Here is a 12,765-nt window from a genome sequence, read left to right on the forward strand (position 1 = left end):
CGGGTTTCTGTCTTCAGGGGATTCTCATAACACCCCTCCACAGCCGACAGACCCCTCCCCCCCGAAAAGCAGGACCGAACCAGTGCTTTGGCGGAGGAATGGGGGGAAAAGAGGGGAGTCCGATGAGCCCAGTAGCTATTTTTCTCAGACAGAAAGAAGAGGGTTTCCTTTTTGGAGGGGAGAGCTCAACTGTAGCCAGCTTGTGTTTGTGCGCTGCGGACTGAGGAGGATCGCTGTAGCAGTTGAGTTGAGTTTTAGTTATACAGATGTTTCTGACAAATGGGCCATGGGGGGAATAATAAAATAATAATAAAAGGAACGAGGGCAAATGTAGTGGCGGAGTTAAACCTCGGTCAGAGGAGCAGAGAAAACGTTATTTATTCAGGTAACTGGAACAGTGAGCTGAGACGTCTCTGCAGTTCTGGTTCTTTCCATCAATTTTTCAACAGTCAAACGTGGAAAATAGCGAGAGACAAGCAAAGTAAATGAGGCAAAAGATGCTCATGTTAAATTACGAGTATTGATTTTAAAACGTAATCTCTACTGTTGAAATTGTGCCGTTAAAAATTCACCAGCCAAATAAAAACCTTCAGGGTCCCATATTATACCAACTTTCTGATCTTTATCATCCCACCCAGACTCCTGTGGAATCACTTTGCACAATAATCATCATCAAAAAAAGACAATAGTGTCCTTACCCCTCTGTTTACAGCCAGTCTCAGCTTCCTTCTTAAAATGATGCTTTGTTGGTCCCTTCACATGCTTGAAAGAGGGATAGAACAAGGCAGTCACTAACCTGGGAGGAGTGTATATCAACAAGTGACATCAAGAGCTGATTTCCAGGACCACAGCTCACACTCAGCTCACACTTTCTGAAAAGTGGACTTTGAGGATGAACTTTTTCAAATATTCCAGGGGAGTTTATTGACAGGAAATAGACATGGTCATATTAGAGAGTATTGTGATACATATGGGACCTTAAAGGGAAATTCATTTTGAATCATACAATCTGAGGTACTCATTTACAATTTATTGAACACATTCAAGCTTGTTGTTCTTCTCCCAGAGGTTTAACTCCCCTCAGGCTCCATAGCAGCACAAACCCCCGAAGGATGTGTACCTGAAATTCCAATATGCCTCTGGCTCTACTGGGCGTCTGTGTCTGTGTGCGTGCGTGAATGAGACAGTTCATCGGTTTTCATTCATTTGATCCTTTCATTTTGCTTGTGGTTCCTGTTGTACTCATTTGTTCACAGTTTAGTTCTCTTTGTTGATTTTTTAATGTTGCTTACATTTTTTAAATTTGTAGACTTTGTTCATTTTTAATAATTCAATTTTGCCAGGGCTATTTGAAGAGTTCTAATGCTTTTAGAATTCAAACCTAGTTGGTTAAAAAAAAGACACACCACCAACCCACCATGCTTGACTAAAACACTAAAACTGTAGACAAGCCCTGCTTACTTTTATTTAAGTTCTTTTTTCAGTTTATATTTTTCCTCACAATCTTGATTGCCATTTGTATGTGTGTGTGTGTGTGTGTGTGTGTGTGTGTGTGTGTGTGTGTGTGTGTGTGCATACGCTTTTCCATTGTTGCTTCACAGTACACACACACACAACGTGAAATGTGTGGGTCAGAGACACCTGAGCCATTGCCCTGTTGTTCATGAAAAAGAAACCCTGCCACATTGACGTTTACAAAAGTGTAAATACTAGTTGCCAATGGACACTGCTCTTCTCAATATTGCATATATTGTTATTAGAATATGATTATTCTTATTATTAGTATGATTGTCATTTAAAAAAAAAGATTGATTATTGCCTCACTCTCATTATTACGAATGGTGTTGTCCACTGTAGCCGTGGGTAGAACCCTGTTCTGTGTCCGAGGACGAGTCTAGTGTACAAAAAGCAAACGGTCGAATGAACGATGACGAGTCTTTAAAAAAAACGCTGCTACTAGATTGAAGGGAAGGAGAGGAGGAGGAAGCAAAGTGACGATAACTCTGGGAAGGCTTTGTTCTGTTTCTCTTCTTTTTTTTTTTTTTTACTTTTTCTTCCTTCCTTCCTTCCCTTCTCGGGGATGGCTTTAACGAACGCTCCTGCAAGAAGGAGTGTGGGATCACCAAAATGGGGGAAAGTGCCGCCGGCGGACGGAAGATCCAAAAAAAAAGTTTCCCCGTGTGCGTTGTGCCCGAGTGAGAGGAAACGAGACTCCTGCTCTCTGTGCAGTCCACTCCGCTGTAATGTAGCAACTCCCTCCTCCTCACACATCCCTCTCTTTCTCCTTCTCACCGAGCACAGCCATCACGAGTCCATACGGGTTTTGACGCGGCTCAGCATCGCTCTTGAGTTCTCTTGGTTTGACCCCACAGGTCATCCGGTGCCAACGCTTTGACGGTATATTGTACATACAAAGCATCAGCATTCCCCCCCGCTCCCTCCCTTTTTTTTTTTTGTCCCATGCAAAACAAGCGACCGGAGCGTATAGCAATAGCCATGCCGTAAAGACATGAACTTTTGTTTTCGGTGAGCCAACAGAGGATTTCACAAGATGCATGAGAACATCACAACTGAAGCGGAGAGACGCAGAGGGCTTCGTTTTATTTCCTGCACAGTGACGTGTCCATCATCATTCTGGTTTTCATTTTTTTCCAGTGCTCGTGGTTCTCTCTCTCTCTCTCTCTCTCTCTCTCTCTCTCTCTCTCTCTCTCTCTCTCTTTTTGTACATACGGGAAAAAGAAACTTATTTAATGATCTGGTGTGGTTCATAGATCTGGATGCGTGGAAGGAGCACGTCTCGAGAGCGGTGAAGCCCCGAGAGATGGCACACTGTGACGTGGTTTATCCCTCTCCCAACACAGAATGTAACACTGTCAACGTTGTCAAAACATTTTTTTTAAATGGGTATTATTATTATGATTATGATTATTATGATTATTACTATTATGATGATTATTATAAAGCTATTTTAGCGAGTTAAAGGAGGGCCACTGTGTCTCCGTTGTCTTTCTTTGGTGTCACTTTTCTGAGTCTGCGGTACTGAGTGACTTTTTGAGTGTTTCTTTTTGCCAAGTTAATTTCAAGCCAGAAAGCAAAGGATGCCATTATTTTGGGGTTTAATTGTGATGTTTTGTTGCTGCAAACAGCATTTTTATGCTCTTACAGGGGACTTGACATAAAAGGAATTACCAGACTAAATAGAGGAAGGAACATAGTAAGGGGAATCATTTTTATGTTTCAGGAAGTGCTTTGTCAGGTTTAACAGAACGGAGGATCCCGACGCAGACACAAGGTCACCAAAGCGAAAAAATCAGTAAGTAAGTCAAGAGTGGAAATAAAAAAATCCAAATCTAGGCAACAGGTAACAAATCAAAGATCAATTAACTAAACTGGATACATATTAACTGAAAATAATAAACTGGAGGAAACTGTTTTCCAGTTTCCTCCATCCAAAGATGGTAGTTATTCATTCCAGATCACCTGAAAAACTGCTCAATTAGCCCTTTGTTTTCTGCCTCCTGCAACAATCTTTAGTGTTTGCTCTCCTCCTCACAAAACCAATCCATTATTTGACCCTTCACAAGTGGCGGAACGCTGTACCAAAAAATTTCAATGTAACCTTCAGAGTAAAAGGTTCTCCAGCACCACCCCGGATCAATCATCAGCTCCACTCATGGACTGAGTTTCAGTTCTGTGTGCGGTTGCAACAGTAGCGTCGTAACATGTCTGACTGATTTGACTGGAACCATTTCACCAAACACAACACAGCTGAAGAGGAAGTTTTCTGCTGTGATCATGCGGTGCATTTACAACACAGCAGTGAAACACACTGGGATTGTGTTACTGACGCGTTCTCTGTTATGGGGCTCTGGTCAGACGTTCTCCTCGTTTGTCCTGCTGCTGCTTTGTTTTTATGGTTGTAAACAAGCAACTTTCTGTTGCTTGTTGGGAATGTGGGTCAAGATTTTAACAGCACTCTCAATTTGAAAATCAATCAATCAATGATCAGTTTCTTTCTTTTAAAGTCATAGTTTCTGGGCACAAAAACTACGCCTCGGTTATGTGCTCCTCTTCAGAATACTGTTCAGGTCTGTGTGATCAAAAAGTAGCAAAGATAACACAGTGTTACTGTTGGGCAGCTTGATTTAATGCACCTGCTTCAAATAAACAGCTCGTTATCAAGGTCAATTAGCTTAAGATCACCGAGATCAGGTGTGCAAACAAACTCTCAGCTGGCAACTCAATCTCAAGAAAGACACCAAAGCTCAAGCGGACCAGCTCAGGATAATTGTACCTCAACATTTAGCACTTGATTAACATTCTAGTCTAGAGCCTGGAAGTGTTTTTTATAAGCTCTCTAAAATTCCTAAAAGATCCTTGTGAGCACAAACCAACTGACAAAACAATGTGGCATAATTTGTGTCTGATTGCGAGTTCATGCTTAGTTGTCCACAACACACGTTGACAACGTGTTAAAACCCAATGTTTTTATTTAAACATCTTGAAGGCATAAAGTAAAAATATAAAAAAGTGCAAGTCAATTATACATTTTGGCTTTAAAAAGTATTTCTTCTGTGAAAAAAACAGGGATGATAGAGTTTCAGAAAGTGTCCAGCACAAATTCCCACAAGAGAGTCACATTTTCATCTCAAAACAGTCGGCAACCATAAAAAGAGCAATAATCTAAGTTTAAAAAAATCACTGGAGTTGAAAGTAAGATTTTCTGATTTTGGAAAACTTACTTCAACTTTAGAAAATCCCTCAACAATAGTGCAAGTTTCCCCACGACCCACCAAACATTACTGGCACTGGATAGGAACAGCAGGATTCTTTGCTGACATGAAGTCAGGACACCCAGTGCTCAGCTCACTGGACGCCATCCAGTCTGAGCGTCCAGGCTTGAGCTGGGGACGCGGGCAGTTCAGGCAGGAGGACAGCGACGCCACCACCGGGCTGGATAGGAGACCAAGATAATGGGTGAGGATTCCCCAGCAACGTCACCTGTGGAGCGAAAAAATAAATAAATAAATAATAAGTTTATTATTGAGTTTCTCCTGTTACATTAAACATATTCATTTAGGTTTTTCTGAATTACTGTGAGTAAATCAACACGTATTTTAGTAAGAAAATAAATATGTGATTTGAAGTCACTAGTCTCCCTTACTCTTTCACTAAAAACATACTGAACATGTATTTTATGTGTGAAGTCCCTAAAGTCAGCATTAATTGTGTTCTCTACCTTCGTGGCTGTCGAAGCTTTAGGTGCCATTAGTTTGACCACAGCTGCTTTGGCTGTCATGATGGCATACACGCTTGTTCCTTTTGACGTATACCTAAGGAAGAAATGGAGGTGACAATAATCACAATAACTTTAATCATTTGGTTTTCTAATTGATTACATCCTGCGTAGTTCGATGGCCACGACTTACCACACTGTCACGGTTGTGTTCTCCGTCTGGATCCTCCAGGGCTTGGACGCGTAGATGGCCTCGCCGTTGATCTTCATCCAGGCTCCAAGACCCCTGAGTCTCTCCTCAAAAACCGGCGGGATCATCCCATCGGGAGTGGGGCCAACGTTCAGCAGGTAGTTGCCACCCAGTGCGACGGTGCGCGCTAAATCCTGCAAGAGACGGGGGGCAGAAGTACCGTGAAACATGTTTACGACACGCCTAGAAAATCCGCCTCTGCTGTCTTGTGTTAATCCCTGTGATGCAAGAATGCAATCCATAAAAACAAAGTGACAAGAAAACTTGTTTACGCTGATCTCTTTGGCAGTTATATCTGCACAATTCAGTTACCGCACACTAGTAAACGCACATTCCGGCTTTAGGAACTCATCATGAGAGAGTCCTATATTCACCTGTACGACAGTGGGCAAGTCCATCAGTTCTGCTAACTTCATATTCCGGCGGTAACCCCATGAATGCGTGTCCACAGACGTGCACTTCTCCCACTTGTGTTTGGGCAGCTGGCCTGGCGTGTATTTGTCATCACAGTTGTAGTAGCCGCCGTGTTTGCACGAGCAGCCGGCTCCCCACCTGTCGTTTGTCACAATGATATCCTAGGAAAATGGGAAGTGTCTGGTTAATATATGCAACCGTGCTGCTCTAACACAGTGTTGATGGAGGAATTTACTTTGACAGGGCTGTCGTTGTAGAGCCAGGCCAAGAAATGGGTGGAGTTCCAGTAGGTGTCAGGTGCTTCCCAGTCCCCGTCAGACCAGATCAGAGTAGGTCTGTACCTACAAAGTAAATACATTGGGCTCTCGTCACATGGCAAGGTGATAACGTCCGAGTTCCGAAAACAGATCTTAACTGCGATCAGCTGAGCTGAGATGAGATGAAACGTGCGTCAGGTGCAACTGACCTGACAACCATGTTGTAAAGCTCAGGCAGAAGCTTCCTCATCACATACTCCTGTGTTTTGAAACCATTCTTCTTGTCCAACAGGTAGAGTGGGTTGAACCACTCATAAAGGGAGTTGTAGAGTCCAAAGTGTAGTGACCTAGATAAAAGCGTTTAAAACCACATATACATGTCCTTTACAGCGCGACCCAGTTCAACAATCTTGGAACAACAGCTACGTCTGCAGCCTTCACAAACCGACTGAAAATACATGATTAACAACAAGAGTGACACAGTACTAGCACAGTACTGGAACATGTCAACGTATGTGTGAACTACGGAGAGGCTCGGACATTAACAAGTCCAAAATTCCCTGATGATTATACATTGATCAACTTGCCTTTTCAATATCTTATTTGGAAACATGGCACAGTAGCCATGCAGGCTAACTGGACTGAGATAAGTCTGCATGCGTCCAACGTGAGTTCCCTTTATTGTGCAGGGCCTTGATTGGCTATTTGGGACATTTCGAAATGACTGTGCTGGTTATCTCCCTTCAAGCCTTGACGACAACTACAGCAGCTATTGCTCGTCACGAGAACGAAGGCGTGCTGTTTAACAGGTTTTGGGGAAGAGTGCACCTGTTGTAAACGATGCACATAGCAACACAATATTGCGCATAACAACCCAAGGGCCGCACCTGTTGCGCACTGCCTCTCCCAGGTCTCCCACCAGGTCCCTGTGTGGTCCGGTGTCCACCGAGTTCCAGTTCCATGACACGGGTGAACCCCAATTCGTGAACCCTTCGTGGTGTTTGGCTGTCAGGACGACATATCTGCGATGAAAGTGGTAAACATCAACACGAGTGACGATGTTAAAGACACTTAGCGAACATCGGGATGTGAAAATAGCTTCGCCTTGACAAAAAAAGAACGCTTACTTTGCGCCAGAAGCCTGGAACAGGTCCGCCCAATCTCCCGGGTTGAAGAACTGAGCGTGGAAGAGCGGCGCGAACTCCGGGTAGCTGAACCCAGGCGGGTAGTTCTTGGACATGAAATTCACGCAGGTCTGGTCCGGAGGTTTATCGCCCTGCCAGTGCCACCAAAACCACTCGCTCTGAAACCCGGGCACCGAAAACACGCCCCAGTGGATGAAAATGCCCAGCTTGGCTTCGTCGTACCACTGGGGGAGAGGTCTGGCGTCCAGGCTCGTCCAGTTTGCAGTGTACCGGGCCACGGCATGGGGAGCGACGGACAGGATAAACAACGCCAAGGCTAGCATGGCTGCAGCCGGTTAGCCGGGCTCTGCAAGCCGGCAGAGCTTCCTAGAAGAAAGAAATCAGTCGGTCGGACTATTTTCCCCTTCTAACCATCCGACGGCTACAACGACACTGGTTTCTCTGATGAGAAGAGCAACAAGTTTCCTTGGATTCCAGATGGTGCATGACTTCCTGTCGCATGACCGTCCGTACAGTCACATGACTACGAGTTCTTCGGGTTTTTTTTATTTTTTTGTAGCTATAACTTTATTGATACGAAATAGTGACATTCGCAATTAATGTGTTGAAAATTAGTTTTTATGCAAGTTGTTTCATTGAGAAAACTGGTTTTGCCAGTGAATATTGTATCCGATATCCTAAGGTACGGTTTTGCCAAGATATCGTATCTGTTTAACCAAGAAAAAGGATAGCAAAACCAATCCAGTTCCGTCAATTTAACACTGAGAACCTTCACAGGGAAACTTTTTTGTTTTTTTTGACGGCGGAAATTGTTATTTAATCTATAAATTCATATAAATGTATAGTCAGCATATATGACGAAAAATCAAAATTAAGAATGTTAATGTATGTCAGCTTTAATTTATATCAGCAGTGACTTCTTTTGTGCTAGGAATTAATAAAAAAGGAGCATAATAAAATAGATCACAGATTTTATTCCAACAAAATTACATACACAGTAACTGCATAAGTACACCATGAATAAAATTATTAGGAAAAAATAAACAGCCTTCACAACAATTTAATTAAAACATAGCCTTTCCTAAAATACAAGGTAAAAACAAATTTAATTCAAATTATTGATTGTTTAAACTGTTTTTTTTGCTGACAGTAAAAAAAAAAAACACAATTTCAAAGACAAAAAACATTAAAAAAAAAAAAAAAGAAAAGAAAAAAGAAAAAAAGACTGTAATAAAAACATTACAAACAGTATTAAATCAAAATCAAGAGAAAACCTGAGTAAAAATCTGATTTGTTCAAGATTGTAGATTACAAATACAGAGAAGTAATGCTAGTTGGAGAAATATGTTTCAATCACAGCAGCAACCCAACTCCCTTCACTCTAGAGCCTTTAAAACATCTAAATCAAAACATATGGACATAGTGGCCACATTTAAATATTGAGGAAATTAAAATCGTTTCAGTATGCTGCCAGCTTTGACACCTTTAGTTGTTCCTGTGCATTGTAAACCATGTTTAACTGCAATAATTACATCCCTTTAAAAAAGAAAAATGCCCGTAAAACTACATAAAAACCCATCTGACTGAGTTCCGTGGCCTCAGTGCACTCCCTCCAGTTTTACAGTCCAGGCATTGGCCGGGGACGGTGGAATTGGGGGCATCAGAATCAACATTCCACCTTTTCCAGTCAACGGCTCCCACTTCAGTTGGAGATTAGGATAGTCGAGGAGAGTGACCTGCAGATGTGGAAGTCCAGTTTGTCAAGTTACTGTTTTTTTTTAAAGGAGTTTGTTTTTTTTCTTCAGCGATCACAGATTTAAGACTTACGTTTGTGGCGGGTGATGGCACTGGCGATGGCAGCTGAAGCGCCCACTGTGATGGCCAGGAAAGGAATGTCGCATAAACCGCTTTGGCTTTGCTGGTGTACCTGTAGTGATACATGTACAGTACATATAAAACACTTTAAATCTTCTTAAAAGTCAGAATGCACCCATGTGTATTACCACCTGCATGGTGGAACATTTTAAGTTATATTATTATAAAGTTGCTCGTATCATGTAACATTTATGTGTCAGAGCACACCTGTGAAATAAGAAAAGTCCATTGTTAACCTATTTTACCTGCTCCACTTAAAAAAAATATATATAAGAATGTGCACAGTTTTGGATAACAAACCTTTATGATGTCACAAAGGTCAGTCCTAGTATACAACAACAGCCCCCTAATCAGGTGTTCTTCCCACTGAGAGAACCTCACGACTGCCTTATTTTTAATCCTCTTCAACAAAGAAAGATAAAACACAGTATTAGTTTTGGCAGGAAGCTGTGAACAGATGGATTAACGTGCCCTTTTAGATCTATAGCTTTTTGGGTATCAGATCATAGCAAGCTGTTTTTCTGGAATTCGGATAACAACTATAAAGTAAAAAGAATCTTACCAGACATCGATACTGGTGTTTTCCTTCTGGACCCTCCACGGTTTGGAAGCATAGATTGCCTCTCCATTGATCTTCAGCCATGCACCAAGTCCCCTTAGCCTCTCCTCAAACACTGGAGCGATTATCCCATCTGACATTGGTCCAACGTTCAACAGGTAGTTACCACCCATAGCCACCACAGTAATCATGTCCTGGAAAAAACAAAGAGAGAAGGGCTGTATGTCTAGATAATTCATTCAAAAGTAGATGAAGTAGGACTGTGGCTCCTCACATTTATGATGGCTGGCATGTCCATGACATCGCTTAACTTCATGTTTCTCCTGTAGCCCCATGACTGGACGTCAAGGTTTTGGCACTTCTCCCACTTGTGTTCTGGAGGTTTGGTAGGAGAGTACCTGTCGGCGCAGTTGAAGTAGCCGCCATGCTTGCAGTAGCAACCCTTGCCCCACCGGTCATTGGTGATGATGTCTTTCTGAGGAAACACGTCAATTTCAGTCAATGAGGATGACATTTACACAGCCACCTCATCAAGGGTATCTTAAATGTGACACAGAAAACTGTTTGTATTGTTTCAAGAATCTGTAGTCTGCTTTTTTTTTTGGCTGTGATAAAAACAGAATGCAACTGCTGCTGTTGGCAAGAGCTTTGGATATCACTCCTTGCACAGCTAGGATGTATCAAGCTGCTATCTGGTTCAATTTTCCGGGAGAAATAAAAAAAACTGCTGCAACACAGTAAAAAAGGTTCAGAGTTCAATTCTGACTCAGGCCTTTCCATATGAGGAATGTGTGCTAATTTTTCCCGTCCAAAGTGGGTGAACTGCCATAAAGTGGTGACTTTCATTGACTAACGGTCAAACAAAATTATACAGGCTATGATTTAAGCTACAGCTACCAGTGCTTCCTCACCTTTACTGGGCTGTCATTGTAGAGCCACGCCAGGAACTGGGTGGAATTCCAGTAGGTATCTGGTGCTTCCCAATCTCCATCAGACCATATAAGGTCGGGTTTGTATGTCATCACGAGGTCAATCAGTTCTGGAAGGGTCTTCATGGCAACGAAATTCTGAGTCTTGTACCCGGACTGTTTGTCCAAAATGTAAAGAGGATGGAACCATTCAAACATGGAGTGGTAGAGGCCCACACGAAGTGACCTGTGGGTACAGAACGAGTGGTTAGATTTACCATATAACCCTTTAGTTACCTCCACCACTAGGTGTTCCTCCACAAATGAACCGAAAATGACAAATATGACCAGTAGCACAGTATTAGTAACGAGACTAAACACATCTTATTGCTTTATGGCCTTGTTTTTTTTAATGACATGATTAATTTAAGTCAAAGTGTATGTAAATAATTTCCTCACTTCTTCCTGAGTGCTGCAACCACATCTCCCACCACGTTGCGATGGGGTCCCACATCCATTGAGTTCCAGTTCCAAGACACAGGGGAGGGCCAGTTTGTAAATCCATCATGGTGTTTGCTTGTGAAAACCACATACCTGCAAAATGCACATAGAATAACAAATCATGAATTTGAGTATTTTCTAAAGATCATTGAAGCATTTGCACTCTGCATTGGTCATGTTGAATAACCTGTCCTTCAGGAAGCACGTGACTTTGCGTAACCCTCCTAAACCTATTTATTTTTATTCTACTGCAGAGCAGGAAGCACTCAGATTCTGTTTTTCATACAGTAAAATACTCATAAAAAGACAATTTATTTACTAATGACAGCTTTAAATGGGCTGAATTATGTTTCCAGAGTTATATTTTTTTAAAACTAAACGTGTTTGCCATTTTGCTCCAACCTGTAAATCCTGTATCACCTATGCCTGCTCATGTGATTGAAATTGGGTTGGGAGCCGAAATCCACGCTAACTTACGCAATGTGATATTTCCTGGTTCCTGGATCTTTTGGCTGCATGGCTGCAAACTGATTTTGACACTTTCAACAATGTGCGATGACGAGTGTGTTGTATGGTGGTGTTGTGTATCCATCAAACTGCAAAGTTCGCGTAACACTCTCATTTGTTGCGTGTCACATTCAAATTCTTCCCACCGCGCAAGCACTATTTAAATGACGCCGACAAATTGGGTCACGGAATCTAGTTTTAACAAATATTCTGAATTATTAAACCATTAACTTGCGGAAGTGTGCATCCAGGTGTGCACTGTGAACATGTACAGTCATCTGAGAGGAGCTCGAGCTGCAACCCGGAAGTTGGTACACAATGTTTTTCTGGCGTGTGCTTCGGGTTGCGAATCCTACCCGGCTCCGGAGGCTTTGAATATTTCTGCCCAGGCGTCAGGATCGAAGAACTCAGCGTGGAACTGGTGCGCGAAATCCGCGTACTTCCATCCTGGCGGGTAGTTCTTCTTCATGAACTCGACCACCTCGGCTTGCGCCGTGTAGTGCCAGTAGTACCACAGCCACTCGCTGAACTTTCCGAAGGAGGGCACGGAGAAGACCCCCCAGTGGACGAAGATGCCGATCTTAGCGTCGTCGTACCACTGGGGCAGGGGTCTGGCGTCCAGGCTGGTCCAGTTCGCCTCGTAGCGGACTGCGCATCCTCTTCCCGAGAGGAAGGCGATTAAAAGAGTCAAAGCTGCGACGTGTGTGGGTCGCATCGTGAAGATTGGCGTCTGCAGAGGGACTCGCACCATTTATGCCGTTAAGTCAGGTGACTGACCGCCCACAACAACCTCATCTTCGTGTTGTGGAGGAAAGTTCGAGATGTAAGCGCCCCCTGGTGGTAAGGATCTTAAATGAAGCTTCGGTATTTTGTTTTTATTTCATTTCTTAAAACGGTAACAGAGCATGTAGCAATTTGTAGTGCTGTTGGTGGTAAGATATTTTAAAAAGATAATAGAGCATGACATTTTGTAACACTGTCTGTGACAGATTAAGTAATTTCAGGGGGGGGGGGGAGAATCACTGACGGAAGTGAAATAAAACTTTCTGACCTGTTTGATATACGTCGTGGCCACTAGAGGGAGATAATGAACACTATTCCCACGTATTTTCA

The 12,765-nt window shown here is 42.7% G+C and overlaps 2 protein-coding genes and 1 long non-coding RNA gene across 3 annotated transcripts; all 3 read right to left on the reverse strand.

The window, feature by feature from the left end:
- Positions 1-2,054: 2,054 nt before the first annotated feature.
- On the reverse strand, positions 2,055-3,083 carry LOC142877069 (uncharacterized). Its single transcript, XR_012923776.1, has 2 exons — positions 2,727-3,083; positions 2,055-2,690 (listed from the first exon to the last, which is right to left on the reverse strand). It is a non-coding gene; the product is annotated as an uncharacterized LOC142877069 (long non-coding RNA).
- Positions 3,084-4,472: 1,389 nt separating this feature from the next.
- On the reverse strand, positions 4,473-7,808 carry LOC142877460 (tissue alpha-L-fucosidase-like). Its single transcript, XM_076012121.1, has 8 exons — positions 7,285-7,808; positions 7,045-7,179; positions 6,367-6,504; positions 6,136-6,241; positions 5,861-6,061; positions 5,430-5,620; positions 5,240-5,333; positions 4,473-5,001 (listed from the first exon to the last, which is right to left on the reverse strand). The coding sequence occupies exons 1-8, from the start codon at positions 7,623-7,625 to the stop codon at positions 4,867-4,869; spliced, it is 1,341 nt and encodes a 446-aa protein (XP_075868236.1). The 5' UTR covers positions 7,626-7,808; the 3' UTR covers positions 4,473-4,866.
- A 448-nt stretch (positions 7,809-8,256) lies between these two features.
- On the reverse strand, positions 8,257-12,431 carry LOC142877459 (tissue alpha-L-fucosidase-like). Its single transcript, XM_076012120.1, has 7 exons — positions 12,009-12,431; positions 11,104-11,238; positions 10,648-10,891; positions 10,011-10,211; positions 9,740-9,930; positions 9,130-9,229; positions 8,257-9,038 (listed from the first exon to the last, which is right to left on the reverse strand). Exons 1-7 carry the CDS (start codon positions 12,401-12,403, stop codon positions 8,901-8,903), a joined length of 1,404 nt encoding a protein of 467 aa, XP_075868235.1. The 5' UTR covers positions 12,404-12,431; the 3' UTR covers positions 8,257-8,900.
- Positions 12,432-12,765: the final 334 nt, after the last annotated feature.

Source organism: Nelusetta ayraudi, unplaced genomic scaffold, assembly GCF_046127955.1.
Source record: "Nelusetta ayraudi isolate G7.1 ecotype Tasmania unplaced genomic scaffold, CSIRO-AGI_Nayr_v1 ptg000135l, whole genome shotgun sequence".
Taxonomy (NCBI): domain Eukaryota; kingdom Metazoa; phylum Chordata; class Actinopteri; order Tetraodontiformes; family Monacanthidae; genus Nelusetta; species Nelusetta ayraudi.

Coding starts and splice junctions, on each gene's coding strand:
- LOC142877459 (XM_076012120.1), bottom strand. CDS start 12,403: ATGGTGCGAGTCCCTCTGCAGACGCCAATCTTCACGATGCGACCCACA. Junction 10,212..10,647: donor ACAATGACAGCCCAGTAAAG/GTGAGGAAGCAC, acceptor GTGTTTCCTCAG/AAAGACATCATCACCAATGA. Junction 9,039..9,129: donor TGCCATCACCCGCCACAAAC/GTAAGTCTTAAA, acceptor CCACATCTGCAG/GTCACTCTCCTCGACTATCC.
- LOC142877460 (XM_076012121.1), bottom strand. CDS start 7,625: ATGCTAGCCTTGGCGTTGTTTATCCTGTCCGTCGCTCCCCATGCCGTG. Junction 6,062..6,135: donor ACAACGACAGCCCTGTCAAA/GTAAATTCCTCC, acceptor CCATTTTCCTAG/GATATCATTGTGACAAACGA. Junction 5,002..5,239: donor AAGCTTCGACAGCCACGAAG/GTAGAGAACACA, acceptor TTCGCTCCACAG/GTGACGTTGCTGGGGAATCC.